Source organism: Meleagris gallopavo, chromosome 2 (assembly GCF_000146605.3).
Source record: "Meleagris gallopavo isolate NT-WF06-2002-E0010 breed Aviagen turkey brand Nicholas breeding stock chromosome 2, Turkey_5.1, whole genome shotgun sequence".
Classification (NCBI taxonomy): domain Eukaryota; kingdom Metazoa; phylum Chordata; class Aves; order Galliformes; family Phasianidae; genus Meleagris; species Meleagris gallopavo.
In genome coordinates this window covers 48,240,086-48,262,743 of record NC_015012.2, presented here as the reverse complement: position 1 = coordinate 48,262,743, position 22,658 = coordinate 48,240,086, and the positions used below count along the sequence as shown (strand labels likewise).

Below are 22,658 nucleotides of genomic sequence, written 5' to 3'. Positions count from 1 at the left end.
ACCTGTTCTTTTGTTTTTATTTTGTTGTTTCTTTTTCTTTTCCTCTTGTTTTCTCACTTGTTTCATGTTGCTAGGAACTTCAATCAATCCCAACTTTTGTCATTTCTTTTATGAAATTTAAGGTAAGGATAATATGCTCCAGAATAATGGGCCTGCCTTGGGCCTTTCGTAATTTTTATGTTTTATCCTGAACATATTCTACTTTTGATTTTGGATATTTTAATAGACATTGGTTAGTAACCCTCAAATTATTCTTTCCACAAGAGGAAATAGATGAACATAATGAGTCTAAGTCTACTTTCTTACAATAGCTATTCCTTATAGCCAAATGCCTAATTTTGCAAATAATTTTATAGAAATGTTGAAAAGTCAACTTACCTATAATAAGCCTCAGACTATGCTTTCTTAATTACAGATATAAACATGAGAAAATAGATTACAAATTGTTGTATCTATTCATCTATTTTCATTTTAGATTGATATTGTTGTATATTCTTAGGTTTATAGAATAGATATTAGACTGATTATATGATTGTGTAAGTGGTGTATGTGGTATGTGTGTCTGAAGGAGAGAGCATTCATGTTTAATTACATGATATGCTCAGCTCTTTGTTCTCACATAAGTATGATTTTTTTAAAGGATATATTTTTGTAACTATCTGAGACGTTTAAATACTTAAAACTTTCTAGTATTATCTGAGAAGTTGAGAAATCCAACAGATGGAATTTTATATATCGAATGAACATTCAAACAAATTTCAGATACATTCAAATACGTTTCAGAACACTCAGATAAAACTAGAAGATTGCAGGAGTGAAAATGTAATGAGAAAAATAGCAGCTGTCATTGTAGCCAGTCAGTTCTGTTTGTAGTCTCACCTGGTCCAGAGAGTCACTTTCATTCAACAGTAGTTTCTTTGTGTTGGCCTTTTTTGCTAATCTATAAGAAATAGGTTGATCAACTGTTCATCTCATGCTATGTACAAGTACTCATATATATTGAAATGAAGTTTAATAACCATAGCAGAATTATTCCCACTCAATCCATTCAAGCAAAAGTTTAGGCAACTTTGAGTGGACCTTAATATAAAATATAAAATCATAGCCTTACATAGTCCTGCATTGCTGCTTAAGATAATGAAGAGGTGAAGTGATAGAAGTTGCTTCATCTCACTATGAATTTACATACAGAAGAAGCACAATCTTTCATAATATTTCTGTTGTAAAGCATTTCTTGTGCTCTGATAATGAACAAGTAAATCAGATGATAAACCCTTCACTTCCAACCTATTTTTACCATCAGTGTTCCCAGTTTTAAGAGGGTTTTCCTCAGCAGTGACTGTAAAAATAACTTCCTGAGTTCTTCCAGTAGCTTACTGTCTGCCTTTAATAGCTCATTGCTGAAGGTGATGCTTGGCTCAGCATTCAAAGTACATCTGTGGTACCATTGTCAGTCTGAGTCTTTCTGTGCAAACAGTAACACATTCATATAACTCAGTGTTTTCAAGAGGAATAGCTTAATTAATTGATTTCATATATATACATTGTAGAAGTGACTTGATTATTTTTTTTTCCCAGCACATAGCCAATACAGTAATTCAGCATCTCTGAAAAACAGATAAATTATTTTAGTTTCAAAAGTTCCTGTCTGAAAATTCTATCCATGCTGTGCCTGAGAATTTGAATACTTCTTCTGGTTAATAATTACATATTAGAGAACTCAAAAAAAAAAAAAAAAAAAGTTCATTGTCAAGTTTCTCATTAAATGCAGATATATATTTTTAGCTCTATAAGAACCAAAAAGTTCTGTATCATGTAATTTGTTAATTATATCAGACAGTTTAGTTTTTTTTTTTAAAGTTTTTACTTCTCTATCTAAGAACTTTATATGTAAATTTAAATTGTGCCCTCTTATCATATTGGAATTAATAAGCAGTTTTCTCTGATGTTTTTCATTCATGTTCTTTGGTGGTTGAGTACTCCAGATTTGTTGTTCCTCTCTGCAAGTCAGTGAATGCTCTTAGAATGACGTGAGGATAAATTAATACTCTAAAATGCTCTTTGGATGTAGCATGGAGAAAATAAGCCATAGTGGCTTAGAAAAGTTAAAATAATTTTGGTCATAGATGGAAGATCCTCATGCTGAGGAAAGAACAAACATTTATAATTCTCTGTTGTTTTTCTTTGTTAGTTTATGTTCTGTTTGTTTGCTACTTAAGATGTGCAAGCTTTAGAAAACAGTTAAGTATTCGTAAGAACACTAATATTTTTTTATTAAGACTAAGAACCACTAGGAACTGATGAAAGTCTTGTATTAAGAGAGTTAGCTCATCAGACATGGAGAATAATGGTGGCACTTTTCTTAGTGCCTGAGAAATCTTCTATGTTGGTTATCAAAATCAAAACTTTAAAATGTTTTTATATCAAACAAGGACCACAGAATCAACTTTGCAGGTGACAAGTGATATGCTGAAATAGAAAGCTCTGAAAATGAATAAATATCTATAGGAATGATATGCCTATTCTGCTTTTCTTGTGTTGTGCAATGACTTTAATACCATCTAGTGAGGCAGTTACTGAAATGCTTTCATCTTCTGAGTTCAAGTAAACAAATAATTGTCTGATTAAATAGTAAAAATATTTAAATAAATCACAGAAGACTTGATGTTACCTCTCAGCTTTATCTCCTCACTTAAATTCAGAGAAACCGTACTGTAATTTAAGAGAGATGTGGCTGTTCCTGTGTTCTTTATACTTAGGTGCCATAGAAGTTCTCTGGTTGCTGATGATATTCTATTTAGAAAGAATTGGTCAGATTAATTTTTAACAATAGGTAATTAAACAATGTTAATAGAAATCTTGCAAAATACCTGTTTTACTTTTCTGTAGAAACAGTTGTGGCCACAGATGCTCTTGCAAAGTCTTATCTTTAGTGAGTCTCACCAGTAAGAATGTAATCCACTGAGAATAAAATCTCATGCTTTACAAAATTGAAGTTACAGTGTATACAGAAGCAGTATACATAGTATTGCTAAACATTCATTCTCTTCTTGACTTCAGGAATACCTTACTTTAAGTTTCAATTACTAGGATTGTTGTTGTTTAAATCCATTAAGATGCAAGGTTTTGTATTGGCTTCATGGAGCTGACTGCTAAATAGAGATTTCAATAGTCTATCATTAAAGTTATCATTTCTAGTGAATGGAGTGCCCTTAATTCCAAAGATTTTAGGTTTTTTTGGTGGTTGAATGAGTTAAGAATTCTCTCTTCTTATACTCTTTTCCTCACATGGGAGTGATCACGAATTTGCTGTTTGTCACAAAGAATCTTGACGTTATTTTTCCACACACGGAGCAAATCATCATGCCAGAAGAGTAGTGCTTTTATTTTCTTCTCTGTATTTAAATTATGTGACAAGTTGGAAGCAGTAGGAGTTCTGGCATCCAGGGACCTTCTGTGAAGTAAAGGAAATGCCAGCTTTGGAAATAGCTGGAGCAGGGAAGTGTCATAGATGTCCCATACTGTTTTTCAGGCAGCAGCCTAAGCACATGTCAGAAGACAGAAACCTGAGCTGTAGGGAACTTTATTTTAATGCAGCTGCCATAAAACAATGTTAACCTTGCTGTAATATCCAATTAACAGTTAACAAGTATAATACCTGTGATATTTGCACATTCTATTATGCAAATTCTGTCCAGCCAACTACCACTGGTTTGAGTAGAGGATCAGTATGAGAATTAGCAGAAATACATCAAAGATGATCCTCAGCTGAAATGAAGCAATACTTCTAAGCTGTTAAAATGCTTAAGGTCCAGTTTTATTTCTCTTATGTAATGCTTTAGTCTTAGTCACTCATTTTATGTTCATAGCTGATATAATGTGTTCTGTTCGTTCATTTTAATAGATGTGTTTCTGACAGTCACCAATTTTACAGTAAAAACCTTTTTGCTTTCAAAAAGTGGTTTCTAATTATTAGCTAGAACATGTCTTTTATCAGTTGGAAATCTGAGATGGACATTTGTATCCTACTTAAAGATTAGTGTTCTTAGTGCACAAAAAAGCTTTCTGTTGTCTGCTAACCTTCTAATATAACACACTTAAAGACCTGAGATTTCCTACCAGTATTTTTCTACTCGCTATCAGGTCACTGCATTCTGAAGACCAGCCTTGCAAAGCACCCGTGCCAATGATAGACTTGAAGTGTTAAAGCAAAACTGTAAAACAAGTATGCTGTTTTTAAAACCATAAAATGTCATGGAAGCAAAAGAAATTGAACGGAACCAGATTTTCTTAGTTTCTTTTCATTTTTCTTGTTAAAACCTTCTATACCAAAATATTTTTTAGCTTCTGTACATACAACTTGATGTCAAGGATTGTCCTGAAGTCACTAAGAAAATAAATGTGTAAGCTTGGATCATACTGTTGCACTTTCCTTTCTAATGTTGCTGCACCCCAAGTAGTAGTTCAGTAGTAGACAAGATGATAAAATGGTCATAAACTGATAAAATGATAATAAATCCTCTCCTGTCTCAAATCAATTAGCTTTTACTGAAACTCTCTTTGAATGTATGTGGAAAACTAAAATTAGATGTTGTGGTATATTTAAAGAACTTTCTATTAATGTAATAGCAGATGAGAACTGCAAGTAGTATTTCTGACACGGTAATGACCCAAATAGCCATGACTTCACCTCTCTCAGATTTGTGTCTAAATGTTGAGTTGTTCCTTCCACTCAAGTGCTTTTCAGTTAGACTATATGAAGGTAAACAAGGAGAGAATTTGGCCCAGAGGTTTCCATTGATTTTTCACTATAACTAATGACCTTTCATTGCTACAGAGATATTCAGTTCTGGACTATATCTGACACTGGTACTAATAGGATGCAATGTTTTTTGTGTGGTTGTACTAATCATAGAAGGAAGACAAGTTGATGCTGAGAGACCTAAAAGTGTGGGCAGAACAGTTTGAAAGAGATTTAGCACGGGCACAGGTGGCAGAAACAAGCTTACAGGAGAAATATCAGGTAAGCAACTGGGAAAGATTTTTGGAATAAGATGTAATTATCACCATTTTGTGACACTGCACTGCAGTATTTTATACCATCTGCATATATATATATATATATATATATATAAAAATTTGATGTATTGTACATATATGCAATTTTATGTATTGTAGCTCAAAGAAATAAGGATTCAAATTGTGTTACTTGTTGTTGGTGGAGTAATTTTGACAGCTCCAACTTTGCTACATAGAGCAGTGCACAGATGGTTTTCCTTGCAGAGAGCTTTTTCTAGCAGCATGAATAAGGTCTGTCCTAGTTAGAAGTGAGCATGTGTCTGTACAGTCTTTCCAGATCCTACATTATATAGCTCCAATAGGAGGTATGGTTGAAAGCTGAGTGAGGTGAGAGGTGAAGAGGACAGGGCTTAGTTCTTCATTTTTAACCTTTCTTTCAAAAGTTAATGTCTAAACCTATAACAGAAATTTTGACCTAATTTTTCTCCTGAAGCTTAACTGTTTCCTAAAAGTAATTATTATCTTTCTCAACTAGCATTTAATTCACTTGCTAGTTTTTCTATTCAATTACTATTTACTTTTGGACAGGGTTCAGCCCTCTGGTAACTAAAGGGAAATACCTAAGTCTTACACATACTTTGCTGGGAATTTTAAGTTCTATTAAAACCTTAAATAAAACACAGTTCAACAAAGGCTATAAATACACGAGTTAACTGCTATTCCTTTATGAGAAGTATTAAAACTGCTATCATTACAAAATTGTCATGCAGGTGACCATAATGTTACAGAATTTGACTCTGTATTACATTGATTTGATTTTCTCTTTGTGCAGTCATTTAAGCACTTCAGAATCCAGTATGAGATGAAAAGGAAACCTATTGAACTTGTAACCCAGTCCTTAAGGAAAGATGGTAAATTATCACTTGATCAAGCTATAGTGAAGCAAGCGTGGGACAGAGTTTCTTCCAGGGTAAGTTGAAAACTTATTATGTTATACACTTTTTATTAAATATGAGAATTTTAAATTACTTAGAATTTTAAACCATTTGCTATCAATTTTGTTAGGCATTTGGAAACTAAATATGGACCATGTCTCCAAGGATGCTGGATTATATTATATTTGGTTTGTGAATGTTTTCATCATCATCTTTAATAGTTGCTCATGCATAGACAGAATATGAACTTAAAGATAAGTAAAATACTTTGAGGTTTCCTTTTATTTGAAATTGTGTTAGCAGTGCATAGCCAAGTTGAAAGTGTTGTAGAGTGTGCACAATGCACACTTGACATGCAAAATTTTAATGAAAATTTCTAGTGACTCTAGCAATAACTAAAAATTCTAATACAACATTTTTAATTTAACTAAATAATGTTTCTGTGCAAAAAATACTAAATGCTTTATGAATGCTTTAAGGCTAATTTTTACCTGATTGCAATAGCAGGAATAAATTGCAGTGTTCATGATTGATAGTACTTGTTTATATAATTGAGCAAGGAAATAAGTTCAATGCTTTTGTTTTTATTTCCTAGCTGTTTGACTGGCACATACATCTTGATAAATCTCTTCCTGCACCTTTGGGTACCATAGGTGCTTGGCTCTATAGAGCAGAGACTGCTCTAAGAGAAGAAGTAAGCATTCAGCAAGCTCATGAGGAGACAGCAAATATTATACACCGGAAGCTTGAACAGCTTAAGGTAGATCCAGATGCATTGATTCTATGCACTCTATTTCATTATTTTCAAGGCTAATGATCCTTGATTATTACTCGGTCACGAGTGGTGTTCCCCAGCGGTTGGTGCTTCTGCCTGTCCTCAATATCTTTGTTGATGACCTGGATGAGGGCATTGAGTGCACCCTTGGTAAGTTTGCAGATGACACCAAGTTGGCTGGAAGTGTTGATCTGCCAGGGGGTAGCGAGACCCTACAGAGGGATCTGGACAGGCTGGATAGCTGGGCTGAAGCCAACGGGATGAGATTCAGCAAGGCCAAATGCCAGGTCCTGCACTTTGGCCACAACAATTCCAGACAACGCTACGGGCTTGGGGCGGAGTGGCTGGAAGACTGCGTAGAGGAAATGGACCTGGGTGTATTGACTGATGCTTGGCTGAACATGAGCCAGCAGTGTGCCCGGGTGGCCAAGAAGGCCAATGGCATCCTGGCTTGTATAAGGAACGGTGTCGCCAGCAGGAACAGGGAAGTGATTGTCTCCCTATACTCAGCTCTGGTGAGGCTGCACCTAGAATACTGTTTTGGGCCCCTCACTACAAGAAAGACATTGAGGCCCTTGAGTGGGCTCAAAGAAGGGCAACAAAGCTGGTGAGGGGTCTAGAGCACAAGCTTTATGAGGAAAGGCTGAAGGAGCTGGGATTGTTCAGTCTGGAGAAGAGAAGGCTCAGAGGAGACCTTATTGCTCTCTATAACTACCTGAAGGGAGGTTGTAGTGAGCTGGTGTTGGCCTCTTCTCTCGTGTAACTGGTGATAGGACTAGAGGATAGGCTTCAAGCTGCACTACGGGAGATTCAGGCTGGACGTTAGAAAATACTACTTTTCTGAAAGAGTGGTCAGGCACTGGAATGGGCTGCCCAGGCAGGTGGTGAATTCACGACCCTGGAGGTGTTCAAGAAATGTTTGGATGTTGTGTTGAGGCATATGGTTTAGTGAGATCTATGGTGATAGGTGGATGGTTGGACTGGATGATCTTGTAGGTCTTTTTCAATCTTGGTGTTTCTGTGATTCTGTGAAATCAACAAAATACTCATGGTTTGAAGGCTAATTGATATGAGTAGTGTCACCTTTCTGATAGCTAAAAATGAGCTGTTTTTCCATGATAACTTCAGCTGTGATATCTATATATTTTACAAGTGATATTCAAGATTGTTTGTGGCTGCTTCTACTTTTTGAAAGATACCAAGTACTACCATTTCAACTGTTTCTTTATTCCATTTCTGCTGGATAAAATTCCACAGGGAACTGATGAGCTGGGTACACAATTCAGCCATGTGAACTTACTATGTGAAAGAAGAGAGAGAGTGCAAACATACTAAGTGTGCTGTTGATTAGTGCAGGTGATATTATTGCCAAGATGGGAAAAAATAGCGAAAAAAGTGATTTTTCATTGTGTTGCAAAGACAAATAGCATAAGAAGTCTCCTCTGCTGTGGTAAAGAGGAATTTTTCCAGACAATATTAAATATCATTGTCATTGCTCTTTGCTGAGTATAAGTTCTCTTTTAAAACCAAAATTGTGAGGTTTGTCTATGCAATAAACATGAGAAAATTATAGGGAAAAGTTGTTGGAGAGGTGATGAAAGAAACTGAAACAGCAAGGAAAGAGAAAGAAATAGGGTATACAAAAGCTGCATTTGTATGGAAATAAGGCAGTTTTGTCTCATATTGTGGTGTTTTGGTTTTTTTTTCCTATCATTAATATTTTAAAACTTGTATGTCTGTGTTTGGATGTGCATTTGATTTTTATGGGTATGGTCTTGTTATTTTTCCATTAAAAATTTTCACTTTTTAGTAAAAGTAATTCCACATAATGAAAAGCTGGTAATTTTCATGGACATTTTGGAACAATTGTGATTGTTGTGTATCCTAATTATTCTTTATTAGAACTAGCTATAGAACAGCTCTTTTAAGTGGTAGCTAATAAATTTTAACCAAAATAATATTTAAAACTGTGTGAAAGATGTTGTTTATTGTAATCTTTTAAAGTTTATCCTTTCAGAAGGCTATATTTCATTAGTTTTCTTGATATAAAATATTTCAGGATTCATAAGATTCAACTTTCATTGGAAAAAAAAAAAGAGCAAGTCAAATTCTTTTGTTTTTACAGTGTAAATACTACAGACCTTATCTTAATAAATTCATTAAAAAAAATGCTTGTATTAAACAAGCATCAGAAGTACTGTATTGGGTGATTTCTACTTAAAAAAATGAGTTTTGACTTATGCTCACTTGTGTCAGAGGAGTTTTCCCACGGCAAAGGGAAAGCTTCAGCAGAAGTTTGTATAATTATATTGGCTCCTTGAGCTTTTTTTGTCACTAGGATTTGCATTGTCATATCCTGGTGTGCTACTGGGTAGTATCAGAAACGCATTAAAAAATTGTTTTCAGTCACTGTTTGGCAGAAAGTTTTTCAATTTTTTTTGTGTTTGTTCAGATAACATCATCACCTTCCCTATATCTTTGTCTCATCTAATAATGAATTATTTTAGTGAACTTTATACGTTACAATCAATTTGATACTAACACAAAAAGTACCAGCTTACTTAGACAAACCTTCAGGGAATTAAGCAAGAGTTTAAGATTTTGGTTAATTCCACCAAGATTGAGAAATTCAGGACAGTGTGCTCTTCATGAGTTAATTTGCACTGCAGGATTTCTCTTGGTGAATACATTGTATAAAAGGCTTTTTGGGTTTCCACAGGACATTAGTACAGTTTTTCATTTTTACTGTTACCTATTAGGGGAATCCCTCTTCATTGGGCAGGATCCCAAATGCAGCTAAGTGATACCTGTTCCAAGTCATTCCTTCATGTGAGAGTATGTTAGTCACAGGATATCCTCAGTGGAGTTTTCCCCATGGTAATACCATCCCACCACCTGTATCTGAGAAAGTCTGATTCATTTCTTTCACGATGAGGTCTTGGCTGAAGTGGAAAACAGTGAAAACATTGGTGGGTCACTAAACATGACTATTTGATGGACAGAGCCAAGAGATGTGATCAATACGTGAGCATGAACTTTGTTCCCCAAAGTGAGAAGGGAGCAGTCTTGTATGATTCCCTTTCGGTCGCAGGCTTCTGAGCACTCTGAGCCAGAAGCTGTCCGTTTGCAGCAAAATATCCATTGTTTTGTGTCCTCTCAGCCACTGGGCACTTTGTGTTTTTGTTACCGTATCTCTGCAAAGACTACTGCCAGTCATTCATTTTAATATGTAATCTCCAGGAGGCTGTTTGAAGCGGTGTTGCTTAGTTACAGTTAAAATGTGCTCTGCTGTAAGGTTTTTGCTGGTACAATTCTTATCACAGGAATACTGGTCGAGTACCACATTCTGCCTTCATTTGTGTAATATATAGAGAGCAATCCTGAAATCCTTTGAAGCTGAAAGAGTGAGAAGTTCACTGAATATTGAATAGATACTTACATAAGGACCTCTGGATTCTGTCTGTATATAGAGATTAGTTGCTGAAAATTTGAATCAATACTTAACAAAGGTTAGTATCTGCTGTAAGGATGTAAACAGTAAATTTAGCATGATTGTACAATGGTGGTATTAGAGTATTTACAAACTGCATTTTGGGCATTTTTTTAAATACAATTAAGATTTCTTCTTTTCTTAAACCATTGCAGTGTATTCTCTGCTTTAAAATCTTTCATAATTGTGAGAAACGGCTTTAACAGAGCCATTCCCTGTGTAAATGCTCAACCTAATGTAAATGATTTTTGGTAGGCATACCGTTGCATGCAAATGTGAGAGCATGATCAAATAGTTAACTACATTGAGTCATCAGTACAGGCTTCAAAATGTGCTTATTAGATTGCCTACTGTGAGCCTTCTCTCTGTCTCTCTATCTCTTCCCCCACCCCTTTTCTCTCACTCTGTCTCTCTCTCTTTAAAATCAGGATCTATTGAAAAACATAGAAGGTCACAAAAAGACATTCCATGAGATCCACGGGGCAAGGTCTGTTAATGGAGTGCCTGTTCCACCTGACCAATTAGAGGATATGGCAGAGAGGTAAGGCTTTCAATCCAAAATGAAAATCCTCTGTGGATGAAAGGGAACCTGTTTGATTTTTAACCTGTTCATGTACAAATTGCTTTCTAATAATGTTTCTGAATTGCAAGCATGTAAATATTGGAAGGAAAGCCTTCTCTGAATGTAAATGAAAATTTGTTGAAAAGCCTTGTGCATTAATGATTGGTGAGAATCAACATAAGCTTTGTGTTTTGGGAAGAAATACTTTTTTTAACATCAATCTTGTTATTACTTGCCCATGAAAGAAATGTTATGTAACAACAGTCAGAATGAATTTAAGAAAAATGACTTTGCAAAACTTAGTAATGTAAACTGATTATTTCTATGAATAAATGGAATTATAATTCATTTGCTATTCAATAATAATTATCAGAATGATTGTCATACATAATTAAATGTAATTAGGTGAAAGACTACATAAATATCTGAACTGTAAATAAAGCTTTCAAGAAAGACTGAAAGTGGGGAAAAAAGAGGGGGGGTGAAGGAAGAAAAAATTGTTGATGTATTTTACTACAATATGATTCATTTTCTAGGTTTAATTTTGTTGTCTCTTCATCTGAGCTCCATCTGTTGAAAATGGAGTTCCTGGAACTGAAGTACCGTCTACTGTCACTCTTAGTCCTTGCAGAATCAAAGTTAAAATCATGGATTATTAAATACGGAAGAAGAGACTCAGTGGAACTACTTCTGCAAAATTACATAGTAAGTTGGAGTTGTCGTCTTTTTGTCACTATTTCTGGAATATTCTCATCTGAGATTGTTAGAATTTAATAAGAACTGAAAGAGAAATGAGACTTGTCAGTCAAAACCTCTAACTACATTTATATAGAGTATCTTAGCAGTGTCTTTCTCATCCCCTGGAGGAAAATGTTAAAAATCGAAATGCTGCATTATATGTATCAACTGCTAACCATGTCTGACCATTAATTTACTAAAAATATCTGGAAGTTCTAAATCGTAGACTTTTACTTGTTTAGACAATAGTTTCAGAGAATTCAGTTTCTTGTTTTATGACTGCATAGATGCACTTTATTTGTCTGTATGTGAATTAAGTGCAGAAATAGAAGAGGTTTTTGGGGTGCAGTCCTCCAGAATTCACGTATTATTAAGGTCCTCCAAATGAGGAGAAAAAATGTTATGCTGTCTTCACGTATTTGTTGAATGTATTATACTTGCTGGGGAATCATTTTCTTCCAAGGCATGGTTTTTCTACTTATCCACTTACATTATTTCTCCTCTGCAAAGAAATTGTTCCAACTTTGCATCATACATACATCACATTAAGGTACAGAGGCTATTGACTTACAAATGCTCATTGATATGTTTCCATTTAGTCATATGCTGCTGTATTTTGTTAAAATCTTGCTTGCATTGTCAAATGTCTGGTAGGATGGTACCATCACTTTACATCAGGATATGAGGGATTCTTTCAAAAGTAGGACTGGGATAAATATTTTTTCTCTTTTATTTGATCCATATGAGGAAAATTCAGTTTGGAAGGAATTCATACACTTATAGAAGTGTTATGAGACAGGATACTAGAGAAAATTACTGATGCCCGTATATCCTGCTAGTTTTCATTGCATTGGAAGCAAACTTGAAACTCAAAGTTCCTCACACAAAGTGAGAATTGAAGGCTATAGATACTTTTACTTTCTATGTCTAAGCTTTAGCAGTTAAAGATTCAAATATTTCAGGAATTAAGCCTTGTTTTAAAACTGCAAAACTCAGGTAAACATTTACAGTAAGATAGTTTGCTAGAGAGTTTTGCAATAGCTAGGAGTTACAGTCCATTTGTATGCTTTATAAGATTGTCTCAGAGACTACTAAATGGTGTCAAGAGAAATAACGAGGGAGTAGATATCTTAATTTTTGAATTATTTTATCTTGATTTCTTATTTCTTCTTATATTTAGCTTTAAAATGAACATTAAGTGGTGAATTTGCATGTTATTTCATGATTGCCATAGTTATTTCTATGCTCTCCAACCACTAATATTGAGCTGGTTATTAGGGAAAAGAAAATGCTTCCTTTCATCATTTATGAAATTGTATGACATCAAAATGAGGAAACTCAGACAAGAAGATAGAGCTCAGTTTCATTCCTGGTTACCTTAATTTATATTTCCTTCTAAGTGTCCCATGATGGAAAAATATTTTGTTTGGCAGTCCAGCCAAGTTTCTAGGAGCAGAAGCTGAATGTTTCTTTTCTGTTTAATTACGAGTCTTAACTAGGAAAGCTGTAATCGATACCTTCGGTGATTATATTAGCAGGAAATTAAAAAAAAAATAAGAAAGAGTATGTTTGTCTGCCAGAGCTATACTGGCATTCTAAGAACATGCGTAGTTAGGTTCTGAATTATAACACATGGCCAGAAAGTATTTGTGTGCCGTAGTTAAAAATAAAAGTGTTGGTTGCTAATTTATTCCATCTTTTCATCTATGTGTCATATACCAGAAATAAAGGTCAGTACAAATTGTACAATATCAAACAAATAATATATTGTACCAAAGTCTCAGCTGCAATGGAGATATTGGATACAGCTATCTATGGCTTTTAACCCATAGCACTATTTTTTTGCCATCACTGTATTAACACGTTTTTTGGCAATATATGCTATATAGATTTGGGAATACCTGAACATTTTTTAAGGGACCTTAACAGACCTTTGAAAATTTTTATGTTAAACATTGAAACTTTAGTATTGTTAAAAGCCTCGTATTACCAAACTTACAGCTGTGCAAATAAAAGATTGTCTTTTCTGACATTCCTGAACTTGTATGTACATAATGGAAATGTATTTCCCTTAGATGTGTAGATCTGCAGCTGGAGGCATGGCATGTATAGGTTATAAAATCACTCCAAAACTCTAGCTAAGTACTTTAGGGCAGTGTAAAAGTCCTGTAAAAAGGGATTTTTTTCTCTCCCTCCCCCTTTTTTTAGCATTGATAATGGAAGATACAGTATAATATAATTTTGTCTTACATAGGTATATAATTATAAAGGGCATTTAAAGAATAAACGTTCTGACAGATTAAAAAAAAATCAATGCCATTTGGCATCAGTGATAAATAGAGATACAACTATGTGGCCATAATATTTCCATATAAATTATTCATTATTCTGTAACATATTGCATGGTGGAAATACCACTCCTAAAGGAGAAGAACTGTTTTGCACTTCAAAAGCAGCATCTTTTCTTCATTGTTTCTTTAATCTTATTTTTACCACTTGCAATGAAAGTAGAAGCAAACTGAAGGATAAGTCATGTGTATTTCATCTCTTAAAAAAAAATCTGGAAAGTTTTTAAGCATTTAGCAGGATTTTATTTTATTTATTTATTTATTTATTTTGGTGGAAGCCTTCTGTGAGGGAGAAAATTGAAAATATTTTTTTTAATAAAAATTATTTCATTGATCATGTAACTTTTAATTGTTCAGTTTCTGCATGTTCCATGTATAATATTCTAGGAATTTCAGCAATTGATTTACTAACAAACTGATAATATATTAAATATTATTTCCATAGGCAAAGTAAATAAACTCAATTTGTGAGGGGAAACAGTACTGTACTATTAATTTGAAAAGATAAAATTTTAATATTATTTCATAAATAAATGAAGAAATAATGAAATTAAAAGCTGTCATTGCTCTCCCGGTGTAATTTCAGACAACGTGTTCTAACATTTATATTTATTTTCTCTGTTGTAATATGTCTTTTTCAGTCTGTTATTGAAAATAGTAAGTTCTTTGAGCAATATGAAGTTACATACCAGATCTTGAAAAGAGCAGCTGAAATGTATGCCAAAGCAAATGGGTCAGGTAAATGCCTTCTTTTCTATTGTTGTGGGGATGACATTTTATCTCTTTAGACATAGATATCTCCTTAAAAAAGATGCTCTAATATTTGTTTGTGCAGTAGAGCTGTATAGCAGCTGGAATCCACCTGAAAGTCTACAGCTTGTGATAGCAATTTTGCATTTTCTCTAGCATGAGGACAACTGGTACAGAGCAGCCCGTTACTTTTTAACTTCCTTAATGTTCAGAAGGTAGTGATCATTCTTTCTGCTGGTCCATTCTAACTTCTGAATTGTTGATCTGTGCCCAATAGTATGTCAATGAACCAACTAGTGACATGTTTCAGTGGTTGGGGCACTCCCCACTTTGGCTTCACTCACTAAGATAAAAACATCAAGAGAGCTGGTCCCAGGGTTGTTGTGGTAACAAAAGTATCTCCTAACTGATTTACGTTTCTTCATTAACTGTGAAAGATTGTAAGGGGAACCCAAATGACAGTTGTATCGGATATACACGAGACAAAAGTGTAGCTAATTCAACACACATCTCCAGTAGTTCCTGAACAGTACTGCTGCACTGAGGGAGAACGCAAGAGTGCAATATTTGACCAAGATAGTTAGAAACATGAGTTCACTTTAATCTCCACTGAGATAATTACACTGTTATGTCTGTGGAAGACTGCTGCAGCTTCCAGAACGATTAGCAGACTTGCAGAGAAAATGGATATCTTTTCTGTTGAGAAATTTAAGTCACTGATGGTGATGCTCAAGTTTACATAATTGAAGATATTCTTAAAAAGAATGAAAATTAATAGATTTATTCAATAATATGAAAAAATCTAAAAGCAAATTATTTTCCAAAAGGTAAGTAAACACTTACATGAAATCAGAAACAGTGCAAAATAGAGGTCATCTTTGCTGAAAGCTAATTTGTCAGTATTCTGCATGTATTATGAAGTCTCAAGATTTACTTGGGTTCTTTTCCTTACCTCTATTTCTTCGTTCTGGAATAAGGACTACAGTGATGAAAATATTAAAAAGTAAATTAACAAAAAAAAAAATAAAAATCACAGTTTGTTTTAAAGATGTTGGAAAGCTAATTTAATCCAGTGTTTTTGCATTCAGACATAGTTTATGTTTGCATGCTACATATTTCTACTATTTTTTTTAAAGAAAATTTCTCTGATGTCTTTTACTACAGGTTAGAAATGAACACTAAACAGAGTATGCAGTGTTACTGTTTTAATTAATATGGTCCCAGTGTTGTTGTGGTAGCAAAAGTTTTGTATATTTTTGCGTACTTACCTTGTGTACGTGTACAATTTTGTGTACTTTCCTCAATCTTTAAAGTGAATGCTTAATTTCTCAGAAATAACTGCAGTAAATTTGAACTGTGAACAGAGCGTGTGTTTAATAAAACTGTTCTGAAATAGCAGTTTTAGTTAAATATAATTCTCTGATGAGACTGGATAAGTGTAGCGTAACATGAAGCATCACAGAAATAATAATGAACATAAATAATCAATGTCTTTCCTGTATCTTAGTGGAAGAAGTTGAGAGCGTGATGAAATTCATGAGTGAAACAACAGCGCAGTGGAGGAACCTCTCGGTAGAGGTGAGAAGTGTAAGAAGCATGTTGGAAGAAGTAATTGCTAACTGGGACAGGTACAGCAGCACTGTGGCAGGTCTGCAAGCCTGGTTGGAGGATGCTGAAAAAATGCTTAATCAGACTGAACAGTCTAAAAAGGTATGAACTAATACCAAATATATAAGACTATTTTGTAAAATATGAAATATGGAATGTGCTTTTGCGTTTCCTTAGGTTATTTTACAAAATGTCATTCAAGAGGGAGATGTTCATACTGGCAATTTTTAGTGGATACATTGATGGATAAATACTTATTACAATATTCAGAATGTTTTTCAGTTTCTGGCACACTATCTATATTGATAATCGATTTCTCAATGTTTACTTGTATAGCACATATAGATATATATAAATGCAAAGAAGGAAAGTTAAATAATTAATCAGTTTCCCAAGTGTTCTAGAACTTGTTTAGAGAGTTCCTTCTGGGAACCTGCTGTCATATAAAGTCTCTTTTGCTACCATGCTATGTTCTGATACTGAAGAGCTAAGATTCATGTTTGTGACGCTACAGTTATGACCCGAATTGACCTGAATAATTTCTTTTTTTTGCGATTTTATTTTTAATTTGCGATTGGATACGAGTAGGAAGTTTTCATTTCTGGCTTTTATAAGGCATAAAATATCAGACTGACTTCAAGACATAACAGAATACTATAGTTTTAGGTAGAAGTTTGGTCATTTAAATTATTATAAAAGAATGGAATAGACTTTTAAAGTAAAAATAAACCTATGAAATAATACAAACTATTATTAAAAGTAGTTAATACTAAGCAAGAAGAATGGACTAGTCTGAGAAGCTACTTTTAATGTTTATGATATATGAACAGTTTCTAAAAGCTGTGTTGAAAACCTTCAGACATGAAAGAGTTGCTCTTCACAGAATGCTAATATGTTAAGTATATTCTATTGCCTCAAAGCTGTTAACAGTTATTAAGAGGTAATATAAACCACCTGAAGACTGCTATTCATATTTTAAGTTACTTCTATTATTAATGTTGAATCTAGACTTCCACGGAATAATGTTCACTTAGTTCCGAGGATAGTTTTGATTAGCAGTTTTAACATTTATTTATTAAAAAAGTTCTTATGGGTTTGTATGGTTATACAACTGTCATTCCCAAGTATCTCGAATCCCAAGTGAAAGATGATAACTTCTGCTTGCTATATGGCAAACTTCTTAAACATTTCCAAATATTTGTTCTGTAAAACTACAAATACATCAGTAATCACAAAATTGTAGGGGTTGAAAGGGACCTCTGGAGAGCAACTAGTCCAACCCCCCACTAAAGCAGTTTCCCTAGAGTATGGTAGAGTAGGTAATATTATATAAAGATTTAATTGGTGCTTATTTGAAACCTTTACCTGCATTACTAAACACCATCATATTCCGTCTCAGGCATAGAACTTATACTTTCTTCTTCTAGCCATTGCCTCTGTATTATTTCAAAACCAGTAAGTACTCCTTTTTGCAAAAGAAAGTTGTTTCTTAACTTTGTCATTGGGTTCTCCGTTTTATTATGAACCTGTGTCACAGAAAAATTGGAAAAAAAAAAATCCATATGCAGTAGAATTTTTCTCCTGTAAAGTACTCAAAATTTAACAGTAATGTATTAATAAACAAGCCAATTTTTCTACAACTTTTTTTTGTTTACTTGTGATGCCTCTTTATCACTTCTATTCACAATTCCCTCATAACGTGCACCTTTTTTCACCTACATCTGAAGCAAGGAGGGACACAGAACTGTCACTGTCAGATAAGGAGTCTTGTATTTTTAGAGTAGATTGAGTGCCATTAATAAAATGGTTCAGCGCCCCTTCCTTGGTCTTGAGGATCAAGTGGACTTGTGCAGCTTGCATCCTTTTGGCTATTCTGTTTTTTTCCTGAAAGAAGGTGGCCTCATTGATTTAGTCCACTAGCAACAGTAATTGCCCTGTGCACTCCACTGAATTGTATACTGTCTGGGAGAAGGGCAGCTGCCAGATGCCAAAATGATGTTAGAGAACATATGAACCATTAAATAACGTGGACAGTCAGGAGAGAGTGATTGAATCCTGCCCAGTTTACTGATATAGCTGTGGCAATGGTGCCTGGAGATGCTTTTCTTAGGAACAACTGCCCATCCTCCCTGAAGAGCAAAAAGAAAGGAATGCAGGGAGGAAGTTTGTCTTCTCTGCCAACTCATGAGTGTGTGCTTGCCTACAAGATGTAGGCAAGCATTTGGCACAGTGGGTGGGTTATTTAGGCTGTCTCACTGGAATGGGGGAAAAAACAGTGACAATCTTGCTTTTTCCTTCCCCTCTCATCTGCTCTGAAACAGAAAGAAGCAGTGGTGAAAAATTAATCTTCTCAGATCAGAAACTGGATGAATACTGAGTGATTTCAGTCACAAACCAAATCCTTTCTCTTAAGGAGGATTTTCACCAATTTAATTAAAGCTACTCACTACAGTAAAATGAGCTATGAGTAGACCAGTGGCAATTTTTAATCCAGTAGACTGTGCTCAAACATTATAAAATTTTACTATAGCATATCCTTTTATAAGCCAGAATTTCCTAAGTTTCATAAGCCAATATGGCTTCAGAGAATAACTGTTCAAAGATCTTTATCAAATCATTAGCTTTGATTAAATTTTAGTTTAATGATTTAAGGTAAACACTGTTTGCAAAGGTTTAGGAAAGGTGCTTTCATTTTCTTCTTCAGGATTTCTTCCGGCACTTACCCCATTGGATCCAACAGCACACAGCCATGAATGATGCTGGTAATTTTCTGATTGAAACATGTGATGAGACCATTTCCAGGGACCTTAAGCAGCAACTTCTGTTACTAAATGGAAGATGGAGAGAATTGTTTATGCAAGTGAAGCAAGTACGTGTTTTTGCTGTTGTTAGTTTTAAATACTTATATTTACTTTGATATTTCCATGCCAAGAAGACAAATTGCCCCACTAGCAAGACTGCAGAACAACTTACTTAAGTGCCTGTTTATAATTATTTATATTAGAATTGAAACCTTGACAGGAGTTAATTGCTACTGGGACATTTGCTATATTTGTTTATATTTTTGATTATACAGTTTTTCAATTTTCCTTTTATACATTTACAGCTAATACAGTCTCAATAAAGTGAGTATTATTCATTCATAACTTCTAATTTCTTTTAAGAAAATGAGTTTTACATGCTTATTCTTACTTGTAAAACTAGGTAGCTAAAACGGTGAACATGAATACTGCTCTTTAATTGCAGTTACGTTCAATTACTGTACTGTAACTATAAGCAGGTGCAATGCAAGCTAGCTAAGTGTTGCCCAAATCCGTCAGACGTTAGATCAGTCTCATGCAACAGGAAGCACTAATAATAAGTGAAACAATCAAACAACAGCAATAAAACAAGGACGTATCTCCTAGAAGACATTCAACACATTGGAAAAGAAGTATTTTTTTGTTCTCTTTAAAAAGCAGAGACAAGATAGGGTTATGCAGAAGTATTTCACACCTTGTAAGTGGTGAGACATGTTGTAAGACATAGTTATCCATATATATCCAACAGTGTTTTCCCTTTTCAATGACTTATAATAAACAATTGCTTATTTGAAGACGTTGAATCTGTTTTCTATCTTATTTCAGTCAAATTAAATAGAAATGCAAATAATGAATGCCCTTGTTTTTTTATTGTAACTTGTCCAAACTAGATGGCTCTCAAGATTATTATTTTTTGCTTTTGATTCACTGTGGAAACTATAATGTCCAGGAAAATGCATTTCTTGCCCCACATATGCAGCTTCCGTAATATCCTAGCTGTGAAGTTTCTCACTGCCCTCTCCCCATGAGAGCAGATTTCACAGGCATTTTCCTTCCTCAGTTTTTCTAGACTTTTTGTGTGCTAATATTTTTGCTGACCTTTCAAAACTCCCATTGTAAGTAGTGAGGAATTAATTGAGATGTTGATTCTAGGCTAGAGACAAATGACAAGAGTTCTTTTAACAATCTGTTTAGAAAGCCTAAACACTTGTATGAATGTTATTCTTTTAATTATCTGTACTACTAAAAAATAACGTTAGTTTAGAAGATTAGTTTCCATTATTTCGTATTTTATTGAATAGAATTTTTCTAGTAAAAAAAATTGCTCTGAAAACATGCTAATTCCCTCAAGAAATTGCTCAGTTGCCACATTTGGGTTTATTTTTTTGTTTTGTTTTGTTTTGTTTTGTTTTGTTTTGTTTGTTTGTTTGCTATATATTTTCACAGTATGCTCGGGCAGATGAATTGGACAAAATGCAAAAAGAATACCTGGACGGTGTGGCTAATTTGACTGCTTTCATTGATGGAAGCAATAGAAAATTTTCAGCACCCACAGAAGTGTCCTTCTTAGATGTGAAGATCTTTGTACAAGATTTAGAAGTAAGTGTTTTCCTTCCATCTGTTCTTTCTCTTTAATAAGAGCAAAATGTGTAACTACTTAATTCTAAAGGTAAAACATAAAATTATTTTTGTGTACGTTTCCAAATATATTACTCTTTTTTTTTTTTCACTAGTCGTATTCTTGAATAATTTATCCTATAGCTAACTTAAAGCCTTGTATTCTATGGCTGACATTTCTAGAGCATATTTCCAAAACTCTTTCCAACTCGATATTGGTTTATGTTTAGTTTCAGTTTACATCTGTGTGAGTTGACTGGTTGTCATGATTTTATGATGATACACAATTTTCATTTGAAATATTTGAAATATTGTCCAATCTTCACAGTCAACCGTGACAAAAATTGGAATATATCTCTTACATTTCAGTGAATGGATAAATGCCATTGCTGATTTTTTTTTTTGTTGTTGTTAATTTTATTTTTATAAAATATTTGTTACAGAATATTAAGCAGAAATTGCCTGCCATGGAAGCTCAGTACAAAATGGTCGCGAGAACAGCACAGCTGGTTACAAAAGAAGTTTCCCAAGAAGAAGTAAATGAAATGCTTGCAACTTTGACAAAGATCAAAGAGCAGCTGAGCAAGGTTGCAGAATACTTTTTCTTTTTACAGACATTAAGCTAATTAAACCAGTAACCACTAAGCTCCAATTAAAAAAAAAAAAAGAGAGAGAGGAAAAAAATCTAACTCAGAAATATTTATGGTAACAGTTGGGTTAATTCAGATGTAGAAAATGTTATTACTTCTACATTTCAAGATTGTCATCCTTAAATGACAATCTTTATCTTTAATTAGCATATTGTTTATATTGATCTTAAAAGAAGCAAGTAGCAAGTATATTTATTTAAAGGCTGATAAAGCTGCTATTTATTGAAATTTACTGCCTTCTTCATAATTATTTTTCTTTAAAATGTCTAAAAGGTCAAGGAGAATTCCTGTGCCCTACTGTATGAATGCCAGCATCTGCTGTCTCCGCTTGAAGAACAGGAGAAACAAATCACAAATTTCTATGAATCTCTTGAAAAGGTCAATGAAATAATTTCTATCCTGGATCCTGAAGCACAGCCTACAACTGTTCTTAAGCAAAAAGCTCAAGTAAGTTTAGAAAGAGATTCACTTTAAAAAAAGCTTTGGTTTCTCTAAGTATTCACAACTTGATTTCTAGATTTTTTTTTTTTTAATGAGAAGCAGAAGATTATAAAAACAAACAAATAAAAAAAAAAAGAGAGCCAATAGATTTAATTTGGTGTGTATTTATATGTGCATTAAATGTCTTATTTCCCAGTGACTTCAAGGGTTCATATTATTTAAAAAAAATAAATAAAATCTGGTGAGCTTCACTGTTCAATCTTCTCTTCTACATGAACACCCAATCTGCTGTTTACGAAGTAGCTTGTAAGTGCTCCTTCCCTCTACTTCTGAAAATTGCCCAAACCCAGAATGTTGTGATAAAAATACATATTTCCTCTGCAGTTGTTTACCATCAAATAAGTGAAATCTGCTCCACCCTATGAAGGATACTGACTTCTACTGAACAGATTAAACAGAATTTGTGCTGAGAAAGTGTTCTTTCAACAAAACCGTTTCCTCACCACAAGATTAATTTCTTTTTTTCATATTGTATAAATTCATGTGTTTTTCTCTTTTTTTTTTTTTCCTATGTCTAATTCTTATTACTCAGTACTATTTGTAATAAAATTTTAAAACCAATAACTGACAGGAAAGATTAATTTGTTGAAAGGGTAGGTTAAGGTTAATCTGCTATTAAGATTTGGCATTCTTATGTCCATTTTTACTGTGGTCAACTTAGAATTGTACAGTAAATCGAACATCCCATAAAAGTAGTCACATATTTATATACTGACCTGTATTCTCTGAAAGCTGTCCCAATGGCTTCGGTACATGTTTATGTATTTATTTTTTTTTTTAAACAGAAATCTATTTATGTGTGAAACTCTGCGTATATGTTACTCCAGTGAACATTTTGTAAAGTCTTTTTCTTTTTCTTTTTTT

General features: G+C 33.9%; 1 protein-coding gene across 9 annotated transcripts in view; it reads left to right on the top strand.

Moving 5' to 3' along the window:
- Positions 1–22,658, top strand: part of SYNE1 (spectrin repeat containing nuclear envelope protein 1) — a 286,469-nt gene that overhangs the window by 68,764 nt on the left and 195,047 nt on the right. For all 9 annotated transcript variants that reach the window (XM_010707196.3, XM_019612919.2, XM_010707198.3 and 6 more), the window contains exons 10-20: positions 4,916–5,023; positions 5,852–5,989; positions 6,550–6,714; positions 10,648–10,760; positions 11,318–11,486; positions 14,509–14,605; positions 16,125–16,327; positions 18,930–19,094; positions 20,473–20,625; positions 21,087–21,230; positions 21,567–21,740. In XM_010707196.3, coding sequence (XP_010705498.1) covers positions 4,916–5,023; positions 5,852–5,989; positions 6,550–6,714; positions 10,648–10,760; positions 11,318–11,486; positions 14,509–14,605; positions 16,125–16,327; positions 18,930–19,094; positions 20,473–20,625; positions 21,087–21,230; positions 21,567–21,740 — 1,629 coding nt within the window. The remainder of the gene's footprint in view (positions 1–4,915; positions 5,024–5,851; positions 5,990–6,549; positions 6,715–10,647; positions 10,761–11,317; positions 11,487–14,508; positions 14,606–16,124; positions 16,328–18,929; positions 19,095–20,472; positions 20,626–21,086; positions 21,231–21,566; positions 21,741–22,658) is intronic.